Raw genomic sequence first — 19,091 nt, 5'->3', positions numbered from 1 at the left:
TTAGCATGCCTTGAGCCCTTGAGGTCCTGTCCTGTTCACATCAAGTTTGATGCAACCAAATGACACAAAGTAAAGACATTTTTGCATTTCCGTCATCCTCCAAGTTACAATATCTGAATGAAAAAATTGGCTTAATATCTGAACAATGATTATTATTGTTCAGATTCATGTAAAGGAGTACAAAGACATGCATTTTTTCATTTCAAAATCCTGTAATCTGTGTTTTACGTGCCAAAAAGTCATGCTTTATGTGAATAGGCCTTCAATTAGCAGGTAAACACACTTTGTCTTTGTGTTCTGCTGCAACACTGACTCACATGTCCAAAGTTACCCTGGGAATTCCTTACTTTTTGACAACTGTGTGAAAGCTAGTGCTGTCCCACTCACAAGACAGATCAGCTTTCTCTCTCCCTCTAACCACCTCCCTCTCTGTCCTCTCCTCCCATGGTCCTCTCGAGTCTCTATCCTTTCCTCCTCGCCATTTCAGGGATTCTTGTCCCAAGCAGGTGGGGGACGAGTTGAGGTGGTAGAAAGAGCTTTTGGGTCAGTTTCTTCCCCAGAACAGACCCAGTAATTTGGACTGAGTACTAATTTCTGCAGGCTAAGAAAAGCCCCACAAAACAGAGGGAAAGAAAGGAAGGGGGAACAATGGGATGAAAGTAGATAGGAGGGACTGTGGGTAATGGAGGGGCGTGGAACGAGGGAGCTGACCAAAGACTGTTATTAGCGAGAGTAGCTTCTCTCCACCTCTTCAGTGAAATCTTAGAGGCCTCAAAAGGTCAAAACGTTTTCGCAGCTCGGAGCGAATACGCTCAGTCGGTGCTGGAGCAGCCATGTCAGTTTTAGGACAGACTGCAGGAGAGGAGTGGTAAAAGTTCATGTCTCGTTTTCATCCAACCCCCTTTCAGTTTTTGACGGGTAAAATCTCTCCAGGTCCCATTTGCTTGTCTACCCAGCGTGAGTGTTTAATCTTTTCAGGGCCTTGAATTGGGCTGGTGAAAGAGGCCTGAGCTCTCTCCCGCCAGGGGCCATGCGGCTCATTCGAGAGCTTTAATTACTGTGCAAACACAGCAGCGCTCCTTCAGTCCTCCATCCATACACACCTCCATAGAGCCCAACTTTCTCTCCTTCGTTGACGCCCTACTTTGCTTCTCTCCGCGCTTTGCTTTCTGTTTTTCCTCTTTCGGGCTGTCAAGAAATCCCTCCTGCTGCATTCGTCGAACTGTCGGGGGTCAGAGCTGTAGGAAACGTTCAGAGTTGTTCTGTAATTCGGTGGATTTTATTCCCCTGCCTTGTCTGGCAAAACCTTTCATGTTTGTGGCGGTGTGCCTTTATTTTTTTTTTAATTAGTTGTTGGGTTATGCGAGCGACCGCCATACATCTGACGGTGTAAATATCTGTGGATTTGGACGTGCTTTGACATCAGCAGTGCCTTCCTCTGCTAACCTGCGATGATGGAAGGAGGGCACTGGCATTTGATGCAAAACAAATAAAGCGATTTGTTCGTTTTTTGTTTTTCAGAGAAAGTTTGATTTATCCCGCATCAGTTTGATTTGGTTTGGGTGTTTGCTTTGCTCGGGGATTGCAGGGAGGGCACTCGCTGTGTTTTTCTGCTCGTGGACCCTGGTGAAGCATTAGTGGCCTTAAAGCTCTCAGAAAGCCTGATGGTGAATCATGAAATAAGGATGGATCAGTGAGCCAGGATTGATGGGTTCTGGCTTCATAGATAGTGAAATGGCCATTGAGGCTTCAGTTTTCATGCTTTTTCTTCCCCCTGCAAATTTAGATGTGGCGATGGAATGACTTGTGTGGGCATTAGTTTGTAAATGGGTGAATGTCTTAAATTCTTTGCAACTATTTGAATGGTTGTGGAAAATGATTTTCAACTTTTGAGGTTTTTAAACTTTTGAATCTTAACAGTTCTCAAGTATGCATTCTTCTCCTGATGTGAATTGATAGCCAAGCTGAAATACTCTGACTAGTCAGCTATTACAGTGCACCAATATTGAATCTCACACCACATTTTGTTGTGTCCAGCTCAAAATTAAGTATAAAATCAAGTATAATGTGATCAAAAGTTTATATGCATGCCTCTTATTTTGTTAAAATATGCATTTTTGCATATTCTGAAGGATATGTAAACTGTATTTGTATAGAAATCCCACCTACACACCGGTTACATTGAATACATTCATATTTTTTATAATTTTAAAACATTATTATACCATTACATTACATTAAATTATATTACATTAAATCTTTTTTATTTGTGTTTTTAAATAATATTATTAATAAAATGTTATTGAGCAATTTTTGGACTACATTAATGCCACTTCTGTGCCACATTTAAAAGTCTTTGTAAGCACCTTTTATAAAAATAATTTAATAAAATTGGTTTGATTTGTTTTATCTGTTCTGTTGAAATCTGAAACGATCTCATCATTTGGCTACAAACTGCTGAGGGCAGCAAATAAAATAAGAATTGCTTTTCTGATTTCCAAATATTTCTTTTTCAAAATTACTTAAGGAACCACAATCATTAAGAATCTAAATCAGAACCAGAATCTTAATCCATATGGTACCTATCCCTAACTGTTTGTATGTGTGTGTTTCTGTTGTTCAGAGAAAACTGCTGGCCATCTACCTCCACAATGACGAGAGCGTCCTCAGTAACGTGTTCTGCTCCCAGATGATGTGTGCGGACTCCATAGTGTCATATCTCAGCCAGAACTTCATCACATGGGCCTGGGACGTTACTAAGGAAGCTAACAAAGCCAGGTAACACTGTTTTGCAGTTTCCCCTTTCATCTCTCTCATGGCATGCGCTCACAATGGCAGTCAAACCATCCAGAACGATGTGGATCGGAAGCATTTTCACACTCAAAATGGATGATCTCTTAATGAGAGGCATTCCTCCCTTCCCCCTCTCTCCTCTCCTGACTCTCTCCTCATAGAGGGCTTTAACAAAAGATGTCGTGTTTGCTCACTGAGGCCCCGGTAGGGCAATCTGCACTAATCTGCCCCGCTAAAGGGTCAGTTAGACACACAGCCATCATAGAGTGTACTCCTCAGAATGTCTTCATTTCAGGACGCCAGTCACAGAGGTGGCGAGGGCTTTACATTTTGCCTTTGGTCAACTTTTGGCAACTTTTGGCCCTTAGAGACAAGAAAAACATACATCTAAAATAGTATTAAGATTCAAAAAAACTATCCTGCCCTGTTTAAAAAGACTTTGAGTTAACTGTATGAAGATGTATCCCTGATTGCTTCATGTGGAATGGAACCAAGCAAAATGACGATAGAAGGCCAAATAAGGAAATGAACGGAGAGAAAAAGAGGGAGAAGTTGGTCAGGCAGCAGATGGATTCTTGATTGGTCCCAGCAGGCTTTGCTTCTGAGCAGGCCTCCACTTTTCCTTCCAGTAGGCTTCACCCTAAAGGCCTCCCTCTGGAGCGGACCAAGAGAGAAAGACCAGCCAGTGACCTGCTTCTGCAGGGGCTCCTTCAGTCCGGCCCGGCCTCTATACCCCTCTCCCTCCCCTTCTGCTTTTTGCCCCAGCTGAGCCTTTCTACCACAGATTAAAGGCGGGCAACATCTGGGGCTATTCATAATGCCAACAGAGAGACACACAATCCTTATACCCTGACATACTCATACACACATACACACCGTATTCTCACGCTCCGGAGCCAGGCCTGACTGATTGGTGATTGTGGATGGTGACTGGCAGTGTTTTTCAATGCTAACTCTGTGAATGAAGCCTGTGAATCGCTAATAGCTGACACCGATCACATAGACTCTCAGCATAATTGTGCATTAATCCGGAGCCCAAATGTAATTAGAGTGAATGTAATTAGCACCCACAGGTGCTACAGGTGCTCTTTGTTGCTGGTATAAGTAAGAGAAAGCTGCAGGTCACAATTTGATGGTGCATTCTAGCAGATACGATTCAGTCTTTTTTTTTTTCAAGCCATTGAATCCTGCTGAATCATATTGTCTATTTATTCACAGTGGTTAAAAATCAAAGAAATTGTGATTCATAGACATATTACTACCTTTTTTTTAAAGAGGTACCCTATATGTTTCTTCTTTTGCTCCAGCAAACAGTGATGACAATGTGTAAATGAAGAAATGTTTCTTTTTTATTTTCCTCGCCCTAAGATGAGAGAAGTGATCAACATATATGCCTTTTAAAAAAATACAGATGTTTTTTTTTTTAATTGCATCATTCTTTAATCAAATCTAATTGTGTATTGAATCAAATTGAATCATAATTAATTCAAATCACTTTTAATCAGATCAAAATGAATCAATTCTCAACCCAAAGATTTACACCCTTAGATAATAGTATTTAAAGTGTTATTGTTTCTATTATTTTTTTGTGTGTGTGTGTGTGTGTGTGTGTGTGTGTGTGTGTGTGTGTGTGTGTGTTTGTATTATTGGGCTTTTTACCTTTTTATTTGAGAGCATAATTGAGAAGAGACGGGAAGCGTTGGGATAGTTGGAGCAGGAAAGGGCCACTAGCCGGGACTCTTAACTCGGTCACCCAAAGCACTGTTGAACTATATGTTGGAGCGCTGTCATCAAGGCTATGTTTGCGATTATTGATCATACACACTGTTAGAGCATTTGGAAAATCTCTAATGTAAAGTATAACATTTTGTTGTGTAACTTTTCCTGTTTTGCAACAGACATAAATAATACCTCAAAATTACCTTAGACTATCAAAGTTTTGCCTTGTCGATGATAAAATGTTAGAAAAAATCCGGTAGACTTTGAGTGAACACAATGTAAAAGTCTAGTTTTCATAATATGTGAATCATCAGAAGTATTTAGAAACCAGGAAAATTCTTTTAATTCTTTTCTTTGTTGTTGCTGTGCAATTGTGTCTTTGCATAGTTTGAGTGTCATGATTATTGTGATCAAGAAACTGTTTTCTCAGGAAACAGTCAGAGAAAGAGCAGTGCACACCCTGTGGCCCCAGCAGATGGTCTGATACTGTGCCACACCTCTCAGTTCAAGCCATGGGGAAATATTATGGTTCACACACTCAAGAGTGTGACGTGAGCGAGGGATGAGAAGGAGACGAGATCTTGTCACTCCAATTATGAAGCCGTCCTTGACGAGAAGCTTGAAACACCTGGTGTTACTAACTAGAAAATCAAAAATAACTCCCCCGAGGTCCTTTGAAAACTCTTAACATTCTTCAAGATTTTTTTACGCATCACTGATGTGACAATGAACTGCCAACTGCATTGCCTGATGGGACCTCTGGAAACACAAGTGTTATTTGTATGATGTTTAATTTTTTTGGCAGCGAAACAGCTCTATGGAATCTAGTCATCTGTAATACTGCACTACAAATTACACTGAAGATAGCTGGCCTGTTATCCTGTTAGTTGGCTATTCATAATACCAACAGAGAGAGACACACACAATCCCTTATACCCTGACATACTCATACACGGCTACCCTAACTTTATTAAATAGAGCATATATATATATAATATATAAAATGCTCTATAACATGATAGCACCACACCAAACTACATTTCCTTTCTGCTGTTCTCTCCGTCTCTGTTTAATGTGGAATTGAGTGTCTCTGTGCGTGGCTTTACATTCACTTCTCACAGTCATGTGACAGGCCAGCTAAATACGTCAGGGGTGTTTTGGCACAAACATTAAAAAAAGTGCTTAAAACATTTAATATCTATATATTTTTAGGTATCGACACCACAGAAGTAGCTTTTGAAAATCAATATATTTCAGTCGATTTGCACCAGAGTTCTTTTGGAAGCGGACCGAGACCCACCTTTTCAGGTGGTGCACCAGGGTTCAGAATGCAGCTTTCTCACGTTCACACTTATTCAAATGAACTGCACTAACAGAGCAAGTGCACCAGTTTGTTTTAATCAAACCAAACCTGCCAAGTGTGAGTACACCCTAAAAGAACTTTGAGACATTGGTAAACACACACTGTTTCATGGGGACTTTTTTTTCCTCACTTGTCTTCAGAATAGAATGCCAGCTTAATCCTTACTGCATACTGTACAGTATGTACTGTATACTGCCTACTATTTTTTAATGATATGTGAAATGTAGGGAGTATGAAACTGTAGCATACCATATTGTCACAATATGATTGGCATAAAAATGCCAAATATCCATGTTGTGTGAAAAATGTTTTAATTTTAACTTAACCAACTCTATAAGTTTATCAAATAAGTCAAGAATGAGATCACAGTTAAAATGACCTCTACTTTATTCAGCACTTTGGAAGGTCAGATGGAGTGCTTTTAATTGGGAATTCAGTATTCCATGGAAATAGTATACACACTACATTCTATTTCAGAAATTATAGGCCAGTCTGAAAAGACCCAGAGTCCATAAAGTGCTCACTCATCTCTACTCACGCAACTTTATATATATATATATATTCTCTGATAATAGGGTGAAATTTCATGTGGAAAAATAATCTCCAATTTCTCTTTTCTTCTCTCCCACGCTGGCCATGGCCCCTCACTCTAGTGTGTTCCATCTCTCCTCTATTTTACTTTCCAGTTATTAAAGCCGATGTTATTAAAAGAAGAGAGAAGCTAATCTATATTTGCATTTGCTCTATAGCAATTCATTAATATTATGACATTTACTGCGAGCTCTCAGAGTCTGCCTGCTACCCTTTTCCTTCAGCGAAACGTTAATTTAAAGTTCTGTCTTTGTAATGGAATAAGAAATCCTCTCTGCCCTATCAAATTCGGTGCAGCAGGAGACGAATACTAATTCAGACCAAGGGAGTGTTTGGAGAAGGACCATCCTCCGAGCGGAGAACAGAATTGGTTTTAAAGTCTGTTAATATAATGAGCTGTGTACTCTTATTAAGCTCAGTGATTGTTCAGGGGAGTTTCACTGGCTGTCTGTCCACTGTCCACTCAAATTACTGACTCTCTCTCTTTCTCGTTCTCTCGTTCTCTCTCTCTCTCTCTCTCTCTCTCTCTCTCTCTCTCTCTCTCTCTCTCTAGACTACTCACGATGTGTACAAGGCACTTTGGCAGTGTTGTTGCACAGACCATTCGGACGTACAAGACTGACCAGTTCCCATTACTTCTAATTGTAATGGGCAAACGGACATCAAATGAAGTTTTAAATGTCATTCAAGGTAAAATATATATATGTAAATTAACTACAAATAAAACTATACTGTAGGTAACATTTCATCAGTCATTAGCAGAGCTTACGTAATGCCTACCAGATCAACATTTCTAATTATTTGAATGTACTTAGTGTTACCAAAAAGTCATGGGTGGATGGGTGGATGGATGGATGGATGGATGGATGGATGGATGGATGGATGGATGGATGGATGGATGGATGGATGATGGATGGATGGATGGATGGATGGATGGATGGATGGATGGATGGATGGATGGATGGATGGATGGATGGATGGATGGATGGATGGATATTTTCCATTTGTTACATTTTGATATGAATAGTACAAGTATAAATGCAAAGTGAAATAACTCCACCCAGTCTGATTGTTGTTTATTTTCTGTTTGTATGATGAAGGCAACACAACAGTGGATGAACTTATGATGAGACTCATGGGAGCCATGGAGATCTTCACTGCACAGCAACAAGAAGACATCAAAGATGAGGTGAGACTGACAACACCAGACACCCACCTGACAGAGATTCATAAGCACCACATATTATGTTGAAATAATTGCATTATATGGTTACTTTTATGGAAAGGAATTTTACTTTTAGCTCAATTTCAAACCTTAATGACTAGTGAATTCCCTTCATAGGCAGCATTTTAAGGCCTCATTGGCGCACCTCAGGCACAAAAGTAGACAACTTAATTATGTTGCTTCCTTAGATACTTTGTTTAACCAAATTCTAAAGTATCACTTGATGTATCCTTTGTGGAGAAGTCAATCCCATGATTTTACTCAGCAGAAACTCTGTACTTTCAATTATGTAATGCACGTTACTGCACTACACCAGACACTGACGAGCACAAACAGGTGCTTTTTTATTAGGTAGATTCAAAGTCATATTTTTAGGCCACAAAAAAGGGCATGTTGGGACAAATGACCACTCATTGTCTGACTCATACGAATCGCCCCTTCACACAGGGGTAAGAATAGATACTCCGCCTGTGTCTGTGTGTTTGTCTGGGTTTCAGACAAACTGTGAAAGCAAAAGCACAATTCACTGGTTGTGTAATGTAAGCTTGCGGGGGCCTGTGCTTATGGAGTCGACACAAAGCTGGCAGGATGCAAGCTCAGTGTGTCATGTCTGCATGCGGTATGTGATTGTTTAAATCAGTACTAGGTCTGCAAACAAACGCATTTACAAAGAGCTAAAACAAAATGTGTCCATCTGTTCAAATGAATTGAAAACAATAATATGCTGTTATATACCATATTTTAGCATTAATAACTTTTTAAAGGGATAATTCCCCACAAAAATGAAAATTATCCCATGATTTACTTGCCCTCATGCCGTCCTAGGAGTATATGACCTATATGATCTTCTTTCAGACGAACATAGTCTGAGATATATTTGAAAATATCCTGGCTCTTCCAAGATTTATAATGGTAATGAATAGGGGGCATTTTGAAGCCTAAAAAGCATCCATCCATCATAAAAATAATCCATACTGCTCGAGGGGGTTAATAAAGGACTTCTGAAGTGAAGCAATGTTTTTTTTTAGTAAGAAAAATATCCATATTTAAAACTTTATAAATTAAAATAACTAGCTTTAGGTAGACGACCATATGCATACTGTATAAGTCGACTTGCGCCACAAGAGTAACCTCTGATGTAATGTATTAAGTATGATATAGGAGTAGCGTAAGCGGTTTAAACAAATAGGGCTGTGCAACAATGTCAAGCTCCTCTTCTCTTATATCGAAATCTTTTGACATTTCTCTTTAAAGGTGCCCTAGTACGTTCTTTCACAAGATGTAATATAAGTCTAAGGTGTCCCCTGAATGTGTCTGTGAAGTTTCAGCTCAAAATACCCCATAGTTTTTTTTTTTATTAATTTTTTTAACTGCCTATTTTGGGGCATCATTAACTATGCACCGATTCAAGCTGCGGCCCCTTTAAATCTCGTGCTCCATTATGCCAAGGTAAATAAAATTTTTGACTCTAGGGCAACTTTAAAAATTCTCATTTTAGACTTCTAATTTGTGACCAGTGTTTTGTTTTGCTCTGTCCTCTGCGCTTCAGTGTTCGTCATTGTGGTCAGAGGTTACTCTTCCGCCGGAAATCGATGCATACAGTCGTTAGCTGGAAGCTAGTTATTATAGTTAATAAAGTTTTAAATATGGATATTTTTCTTACAAAAACCCATCACTTTGCTTCAGAAGGTTTATTAACTCCCCCGGCCCCCCCCCCCCCCCCCCCCCCTATTCACTACCATTTATAAAGCTCGGAAGAGCCAAGATACTTTTAAATATATATCTCTGATTGTGTTCGTCTGAAAGAAGATGGTCATATACACCTGGGATGTCTTGAAGGTGAGTAAATCATAGGATAATTTTCATTTTTGGGTGAACTATCCCTTTAAGTGGCATATCTGAGAGGTTATTCTTAATAGTGGATCTCTGTATGCCTTATTGCAAATTTCAAGACCTAATTAAAAACACTAATGTTTTTGTTACATGACACATTCTCATGACAGGTCTGTCCACACTTGCTATAAGTTAAGCTAATTAGTCATCCTCACCTGTGTGTGTTAATGTTTGTGTCTGTGGTTTGGTGGGAAATATTCAGACAGCAAACACAGGTTACTGTCCTCCTGAGGCACATTGATTAAGTGATTTGATAAGTCATGACATTTCTTGGCTCGTCCCAGCATTCACCTTTCTGTTCGCACCCCTGCGTGACATACTTTAAATCATTATCAATTGCAAAAAAGCAACAGAAAATATTTATGCTATGGCATAATTGTCATAGTCCTTGCCATCGTCTCAGTGTGAGAACACTTCTGCTAGACTCAAGGTGTTTCGTTCAATCTCCTCTTGCTGTTAGGCCGTTTTCCCGGCTCGATGAGTAAGTTCCGTTAAAAACGTTATTTTTGATTTGGATCTGTTCCATTAGATCCATTAGGCTGTGAAATTTCTGCTTCCCTCAGTCAGAGCGCTTGAATAACTCTGACGCGTTGATTGGTTTCTGCTGGAAGCTCCTTGACGGTTTCTCCTCGTGGCAATTAATGGCTGAAATCTGTTTGGCTGTGAAGGAAATGTGATGTGAACGGACACAAACAGGGAGCCAGGGTTATTGAGGTTGCCAGAGGAAATGCAGTGGAGATATTTTCTCTCTGTAGTTCACACATTTGGTCTTTAGCTGTGAGGTGAAGTGACAAGATTTTCATTCATTTTCTGCTTAGTGAAAAACAGTTTTTGGGGGAGAAAGTAATTAAAGAAGTAGTTCACACAACAAATTTAAATAATTATTTACATACTAAGGTTGGGTTTCAGTACACATTTCAATTTTAATTCATAAAATTCATACAAGTCTTTTTTTTTTTGTGAATTGGACTAAACTGACTAGACTAAATGTTTTTGATTCAACAAAAAGAACTGGTTTATAAAAAGTAATTTCTTTGTGAATTGGACAACACTGGTTGCGGTAAATGTTTTTAATTTACTAAAAAGAACCAGTTCATAAGAGTCATTTGTTAGTGAATTTCACTGCATTAGTTGCACTGAATATTTATGATTCACTAAAATGAACCGTTTCATAAGAGTCATTTGTTTGAATTCAATTGGACTGCACTGGTTGCGCCAAATGTTTGGATTCACTAAAAAGAAAAGATCACCCAGACCACGACTTCAAAAGGCATTGAAAGATGTAGTTTTAAATCAAATGAATTAATTGAAGTACTGCTAAATGAACTGCTTGTGATCATGGCACATTTCAAATCATGGGTGTGACACGCGAATCCAAACCCTTTGTTAACCTTGTGTTTGTACACAAATGAGCGAGCCACCTTAGAAATGTCTGGGATTGTTTGAAAGCATTTGTTGTTGTGCCACCACTAACAGCCTGCCATTTGAGGCAGTTTAGGATTGCCCTTTAAAGTTCTTAGCCGAAATGTCCCTGAGTGTGTGTCATCCCTGCCCCGTACAGTCAGGTGACTCATGGTGACCTGTTTGTGTCTGTCCATTTGTATGCCCCTTATATACACTGTCTGGATCAACAGACAAACTCAGACAGCACACACTCATCCACCAAGATCACACCAGCATTCCTCTGTGTAAGTGACATGACCTGGGGTTGTGCAGTCAGGGGTAAAGTAGTTCTCTGCTTGCTCCATCAGCTCCAGTACAGGTCACTGTATGTAGAGTTGTTGTAGAAAGAGAAAAACTTTGCTCACCACATTTTATTTTATTTTTTGATCTTAGATGCCAGTGGAGTAATCAGATAATCAAATTGGACTACTTATTAATTTGAACAGTTTGGTCATTAACTTAAAAAAAGCAAACATTTTTCATTAGATATGCCCTGATGATTGTTTGTTTGTTTAGTTTAGTTTCTGTTTTGTTTTTTTGTTTTTTTTTGCATTGGTTTCTTTTTTTGTTTTGTTTTGTTTTTTGTTTGGTTTGGTTTGTGTTTTTGTTATGTTTTCTTTGTTTTTTGTTTGTTTTTTTGTTTTATTTGCAGGTTTCAGGTAGGGTAATGAAATATATTACTTGCTGGAAAAATAGCTATTCGAAGTAATCATTGATTTAACAATGCAATCTTTCATAAAGCTGTTGTCATAATTTCATCCATTTTTTTTAAACCATGATTAAGAGGATTTTAGCAACATGCCTTTGTTGTATCTCCTTATCTATGGCAAAATCAGTGTAGTCTCTCATAACAAATTGCTTTATTATAGCAGTGGCTTTTGAAGATCCTTTGGAAAGGTTTTGCCTTTTACGAGCAACAGATTAGGCAGGTCTTAAAAAGCACAGTGTGTTCAGAAAAGTCAGTGAATATTTGTTCTTATTTCCAGCCCTCAGATAAAAGATCCAGTTGTTTGTAATCCTGATTCACCTGAATTGTTTCAGTGTTACGACTTTACAAATAGAGACCCACACACATCAGCCCACAAACTCTTCCTATACCACAACATGGTTTCCACACACTCTTTTACAGCTTGTCTGAATAGAATTTGAGGATGTATCTCTCCTTTGATCAGCCTCTGTGCTCCATCCCTTCTTTCTCTCCCCTATCCTTCCTTTTCTTCTCTTCTGCTCTGTGTAGTCACAACTCTTTCACATTTCCACACAAAGTCCAGCCAGGAGAAAAGACCCTAAGTCTTAAAAGGCCGCAGACAATCGCATGAGCCTGACTGCACAAAAGCAACAGTAGTTATTCACAGTCGTCAGCCTCAGCAGGTAGACCTGCAGCTGGGTCTTAACAAACAGGATACACACACACTCGCAAGAATAAAAGAGCCCGTCCATTGTATGTAGAGGAACTCCACACATTCACTTCTATAAGATACTCTTTCAGTTGTCCCCAGTTAGTGTGTCCGACAATACAATAGAATTCAGTATGTGGCCATTACTGCTGACAATGATGAGGAACCATCTCATACGTCAAAGATCCAGTGGGATTGTTATCTGCTAGACACATTCTTATTGGCTATCTGGTAGAGAATATATAGAGTGGTCAAAAAGTCTGAGACGACTACAAAAAATGCCATTTTCCCCATTTAAAATTCTATTATCAGCTTATATATATAATTTTTTTTTTTTTTTTATATATATATATTTTTATATATGTATGTATATATATATATATATGTAATATTTAATTTAATTTTTGGGGGGAACAAATTAGTTCACATCACATGGTCAATGTCTACTTACTTTTCTAATTAGTGACCTAAAATAGTGAAAAAAATTATACTGCTCCCAAATAAAAAACAAAAAAAAATCTATTTATTAAATTCTAACCTTGGTATTTATTAACTTTTTTTTACTTTACTTTGCTTTTTACTTTTTATTGTTATTATTATTTTTATTTCTCTGTCTTCAATGTTGCAAAATCTTTTTATTTCCAAGTTTAAATTAGATTCTTTATCTCAGATATGTCCTCATATATGTTGGATCCTACTCTATATAAAAATATACATATGAAAATGAATGTTCATATTTAGAAATTAAACATTGTTTTCTAGTTTTAGGACACATGACTAGCTCATGACATGCAATTTTAACCACTTATACTTTTTTATTAGGATGAACGTGAAGCTAGAGAAATGGTCAAGAGAGAACAGGATGAAGCTTATCGTTTGTCTCTGGAGGCTGATCGTAAAAAGGTTTGGCAAGATTTTACACTTTTATTATTATTATTATAAGTTCATGTATGAAGTGCTAGAAACCATATTTGCTGTGAATATTAAAATGAAGTTATTTTAATTTAGGATATAAAATGTAATAAAAAGGTGCTGAATGATTTTGTAAATTTTTTATGCGAGGTACATTAGTATAGTATGTTGCTTTCGATTTTTTTTTTTTTTTTTTTTTTTTTTAATGTTACCGTTTTTACAGAGAGAAGCGCAAGAGCGAGAAGAGGCGGAGCAAGTTCGTCAGGAGCAAATCAGAAAAGAGCAGGAGGAGGAAAGAGAGGTGAGATTTGCTTCGAATTTCACCAGTTTGGTTTCGATAACACGGTTAATATGACAAGTGCACAGGATGATTCCAAGAAAAGCTGAGAATGACCCTGAATAATTCACCTTTTAAAGTGGTTCGACACAAGCCATGTAATCATGATTTTTTTCCTAACTGGAATTCTCAGAAATGTGCTAGTTTCCTTGTTGTTTTCTGCGTAGATCCCAGCAAAGCTTTGTTTGATTGCAATATATGACTGATCTCCTGCATTGTGTTACTATTTCTTTGCGTTGCATATCAGTTCCAGTTATTTAGTTCAAAAGAGCCTTTAATGCTTTAGAAAATGTCTTAAATCTTTCTCATCCAATGAAGCAGAATAAATGAAAACCAAAATGACACTGATGCTTTAAGCCCAAATTTAAAGCTGCCAATTTCACTCACATTGACATTTAATGTGTTTCTGGATATTCCAAACATGTCACTTAAATAGGATTTCATGCCTCATAAGCCAACAAATAGCAGTGACAGTCATAAAGCTTCATGTCCTGTCTTAACCGCTCTTATCAAACACACAGTTTACATTGTTACACAAATCACATACATATTTGCAATCCGCCCCCGTACTCCTGCAGTGTTTGCATTATTGTCCTGTATGTGAGCTGTACAAAACGACAGGTGCATGTCAAAGCACTGACACTCTCACAAAGACGGCCTCAAAAAGTGTCACGGAAAGTTAAATCTCACCTGTGAGCAAATATACCCATTCCCTATCAGCTGATCAGCAGAATACAATACCACCGTATTAACATTCAAATGTATTACAGATGGTGCGGTCGAAGTGTGCCTGTTCATTTAGTGTGCTTCAGCACACTCTTTTTAATAAGATATTTGCTTACTAAAAAAGCCTGGCACACCAGCGTCTGTAGATTATCGTCTGTTTATTCAGCGGTAAATACTAACCGGACCAGCTCAGGTGAAACTGCTATATGAGATAATTTGTCACTTTTAGGCTTCAACAAAAGCATGTAATTAGTTCAATCTCCTATTGCCATGGTACCATTCATGTCAGGACGTTGTATGTAGGCTACAGTATAGACCTTCAAACATACGATACCCTACAATAGCTCACTTTAGCTTCATTTAATGCTCGTCATGAACAAAGCTTTTAATATGAGACATTGTGGAGAGGTAAACACAAAGACGGCCTGGAGGCGAAGTAATTGTGTCAGATCTGTTTTCAGCCCTGTGTGTGCGTGCGTGCGTGCGTGTGTGTGTGAGAGCTGTTAACTCAGCAGTGGCCTTGTGTTTTAATGAGAGCAGGGTCTAAAGTTGTTCACCTGCTGTCTGTAATGAATCCAAGGGGAGAAGTAGCTTGGTACACACACACACACACACACACACACACATATATACACACACACACACATTTATACTGATAAAATCACCTGCACTAAAGTCCAAAAGACTGTTATTTATGTTTTTTCAACTCCCATGCTCGCCTGTGAAATGTCACGCCTTTGGACGTGAATCTCCAAGCTGTGAAACGGGTGACATATCTTCGATTCCCGCACCGTAGAGGTCAACTGTTAAGTTTCGTGACATCTCGATGGTGTTTGGATTCACACACAATCGTAATTAACCTCTTGCTCTTGAAGGGAAAGATTAGATTTAAATGGCGAACATTCATTTCTGCAGCTGTTACCGTTTGACCGTAATGTGCGTGTATCTGTACGAATGTGTTGTTTCTTTCTGTGCGTCACTTTTGCGAGACTGTGTGTGTGTAAACAAGGCAGTAAGATGCTCTCCACCTGGAGTCTATCCAAGCACGCGCTCACACCCGCACACGCCCAAACCACAGCACCTTGGTGGGTCCGTGGCGACAATGGGCCCACTGGAGGGAAACAATCAGCAGAAGTGTACAGAGAAGAAGAGAGGGGAAATGCTCTGTGATTTGGACTCTTTTGTGACCTAGACAGTGCATGAAAGGCATAGGGGGAGTGGTGATGTCATTATTCTCTGCCGTCAGGTGCTACACACATGCACACACACACTGTTTGTTTAGCGCAGTGAAAAGGATGCTCCTTAGTGCCCTTTGTGCACAGGGACCAGGAAACTCACAGATACGTACGTGCACACATACATCCCTAGCAGGGCTGGGGAGAGACGCCGTTCGGCCCCCAGAGGGCTTTTTACACGCGGCCCCTACCTAAGGGAGCGGGGCCGGCACGCGCTCGCACAAGCCACCTGCTGCTAATGAGCTACTGTTGTACACTTTGATGAAATATAATTGCATTATGGTGTGTAAATAAAGCCTGCGTGTTTTGTCACAGCATATGCTGCCCAGTGTCACAACAGGAACAACAAGCCGGAGTTGAAAAGCCCAGAGGAGCGGCAGGTCGTGCTCTGTGTCACTAGAGACGGCGCAATTCCCTCATCTCTCCCTTTCGCTTTCGCTCGTTCTCTTTAAAAGTGTATGCGACTTCTCACTGTTTCCCTCCCCATCCCTCGCTTTAGACTCATTTTATGTTTGTTTTGTTTTGTTTTTTTTTTAACTGTGTGATATTTCTATGACGTGCAAAACGGAAAGATTTTTGTGTTGTTTTTAGTGGCACGATCAAGCTGTGAAGGAGTGCTAAATTTAGGACCTTTGACGCACGACTTGCGTGCTTTTTTCATACGATTCCGTGCAGATGTATATAATGTGCCACAATGATGTGGTTATATGGTCATTTTAGTATTCAATGAGCTATAGATGTCCAAATTCAAATCAAAACTGTTACAAAGTATGGTTAGTTCATGTGATACATCTCGATTGTTTTTCTGTAATGTTACTGTTTTGCCGTCCCCTGCGCAGGCTATCCGTCTCTCATTGGAGCAAGCCCTACCACCAGAGCCCAAAGAGGAGGGCGGAGAGCCAATCAGCAAGCTGCGCATCCGGACGCCAAGCGGGGAGTTTTTGGAAAGGCGGTTCCTGGGCAGCTGTAAACTCCAGGTCCTGTTCGACTTCGTGGCCTCAAAGGGCTACCCATCTGACGAGTTCAAATTGCTCACCACTTTTCCTCGCAGAAATGTGAGTTCACACATGCACACAAACTTTTAGATTTATATAGTTTTTATATAGTTATATAGGTTTATAAATAAACTACTTGTGATTTCCATCCATTTTTTTTTTATATATTTTATTTTAAGCTTTTGGCATTTTACAGAACATCCCCCCACACCCCATGCCAGCAAAATAAATATAACAAGTACATATTCACATAATAATTCACAAAAATAAAATATATCTTAACCTTAAAATAAAACTTTTTTATATATATATATATATATATATATATATATATATATATTTATTTGTATTTTTATATACACATACACACAAACACCTTCAATTAAATGAAATAATAAATAGGATGATAAATAATAATAATATTTACTCCTCATTTATGAGCCTCTTTTTCCTTTGAGTATGTCATCAAAAGCCGTGGACATTTTTCTGCAAATTTGGGTGCAAATCACTAGATTAACACCTGACGTCATAATGGTATCGACCGTAGCCCCATTTGTGAGAGCTATTATAAGTACACAAGTGCGCACAAAGTCCTGACACTCCCGCCTCCTTTCTGTTCAATATATTTTCTGTGGGCATCTTTCCCCATGCTGGAACATGACTGATATTAGTCTAGAGCCCCACTGATGGTGAATATCTTTTAATTCCTGTCCATCTGCGGTGCACTAATAACTGTGTGTGTGTGTGCGCAAAGAGTGTGTGTGAGTGTTACAGCCCAGCAGGAAAAATAGAGTGTATAATTGGCTAGTTAATCCCAGCGTGTGGCAGAAGTTTGTTGCTCATCTTAGTCCGTGTATGTGTGTGTGTGTGAGTGTGTACTGTACAAGTCCACAGATAGTCACACACCTGCACATTAATTAAAAGCCATGCGTGGTTAATTAATATTTCTTTTCCTCTTGTGTATTTTATTATGTTTTTTTTTTTTTTTTTAACATCTATCCACAAGTGCATGCATAATATACGGAATATTAATTGCAGTCCTCGAAAGCAGAAAGGTGCACTGGCTACTTCGGATACAGTCAGCAGTTCTCTGTTCTGTGTGTGTGTGTGTGTGTGTGTGTGTGTGTGTGTGTTTGTGTGCACATTAAAGTGCTGCGTTTGTGCTCTCTACAGCAGGTAGATAACAAGCGCTGCTCTTAACGACCTGACTAATTAACAGCATGGAAACAGAAATGGGCTTTCCATTAATCAAGAGATGTGCACAGGCCTGCCCAGGCAGCATGTCATCCAAACCCTTTGGGGACGAGTGCTAAGGCCCCCCAACAAACGCACACTTTTACACACACACACACATATACACAAAATGCCTTATAACCCACATAAACACTCAACGTCCGCCTTAAACCCTTGTTCTCGGACAGCCTCACACCCAACAATCACCATTTCACACGTTGCATTGTATTTATTCACAGTCTCTGTTTGGAAACCAAAAGAGAATCTAGTTGCGCGTTTCTGCGGAGGGTGAAATGTGGATCCAGCAAAAGGAGAGAAGCAAAAAGCAGGAAAAACAGGCTGTGTTTGTGACTGTGACTACAGTGCTTGAGTTTAATCCTCTCTCTCTTTCTCTCTCTCTGCCTCTTCTAATTAAAATCATCTCTGCCACAGACTCGCTCTATCCCTCCCACAGGATTAGGCCATGAGCACTATTGCATTTGTAATTCTGCACAAATGTTTAAACTTCATCTCTCTCTCTCTTTCTCCCCCCCCCTCCTCCTCCTCTTCATCTCCGCATCCAAAACCAAGATAATTGCCAGCAATAAGAGAGTGATTAAACAGAGGAGTTTAGAAAGCGAGAGATGGAAAAGTGTCTGAAGGCTTTTGTTTCATTTGCGGCCTGTGAGGGTTGTGTTTGTCAGTTTGTTTGTTCTTTTCTTCCCTTTGATGGACAGATCCAATGCACCTGCACTCTTCTGAACGAGAGTGTGAGGAAGGATTAGAAAGCAGCCTCAGGATTCCCTTTCTATTCATAACACTCATTAATGTCATGGCACAGTCACATTGCCACTCACACCAGCGCTTAGAGGACCTCCAATCATCTGACGAGCTTGATTTCTTTTCTGTTGTTGTTGTTTGTTTTTTTTAAGTTATCCAACTCATGATACATGAGGACATCTCTTGGATGAGTAACCTAATCTCATGTGTGTGTTGCGTGTTGAACAGTGTCTCTCAACTGGTAGGATGACTCAAAAATGAGTCTGAATGGAGAAAACAATCGTAAATGCAAATAAAATAAAACTAAAATTTTTATATATTTATGAAAGGAATAAGCTTTATATATATTAAAAAAAATCAATATTGCTTTTATAGTTTTATATTAATAATATAATAAAAAATATATTAATATATTAATAATATAATACATTTTTATTATATTATTAATAATAATATATTTTATAAATTAT

At 39.0% G+C, this 19,091-nt stretch overlaps 1 protein-coding gene across 1 annotated transcript in view; it reads left to right on the top strand.

Annotated features, from left to right (window-relative positions):
* The window catches only part of faf1 (Fas (TNFRSF6) associated factor 1), a 75,698-nt gene that overhangs the window by 46,498 nt on the left and 10,109 nt on the right, over positions 1 to 19,091 (top strand). Inside the window, exons 13-18 of the mRNA XM_067394593.1 lie at positions 2,624 to 2,778; positions 7,020 to 7,156; positions 7,567 to 7,655; positions 13,247 to 13,327; positions 13,560 to 13,637; positions 16,474 to 16,689. Coding sequence (XP_067250694.1) covers positions 2,624 to 2,778; positions 7,020 to 7,156; positions 7,567 to 7,655; positions 13,247 to 13,327; positions 13,560 to 13,637; positions 16,474 to 16,689 — 756 coding nt within the window. The remainder of the gene's footprint in view (positions 1 to 2,623; positions 2,779 to 7,019; positions 7,157 to 7,566; positions 7,656 to 13,246; positions 13,328 to 13,559; positions 13,638 to 16,473; positions 16,690 to 19,091) is intronic.

The sequence above is a fragment of the Chanodichthys erythropterus genome, chromosome 9 (genome assembly GCF_024489055.1).
Source record: "Chanodichthys erythropterus isolate Z2021 chromosome 9, ASM2448905v1, whole genome shotgun sequence".
Taxonomy (NCBI): Eukaryota; Metazoa; Chordata; class Actinopteri; order Cypriniformes; family Xenocyprididae; genus Chanodichthys; species Chanodichthys erythropterus.
Note: the sequence above shows the minus strand (reverse complement) of the source record. Positions and strands in the feature narration are given on the sequence as shown.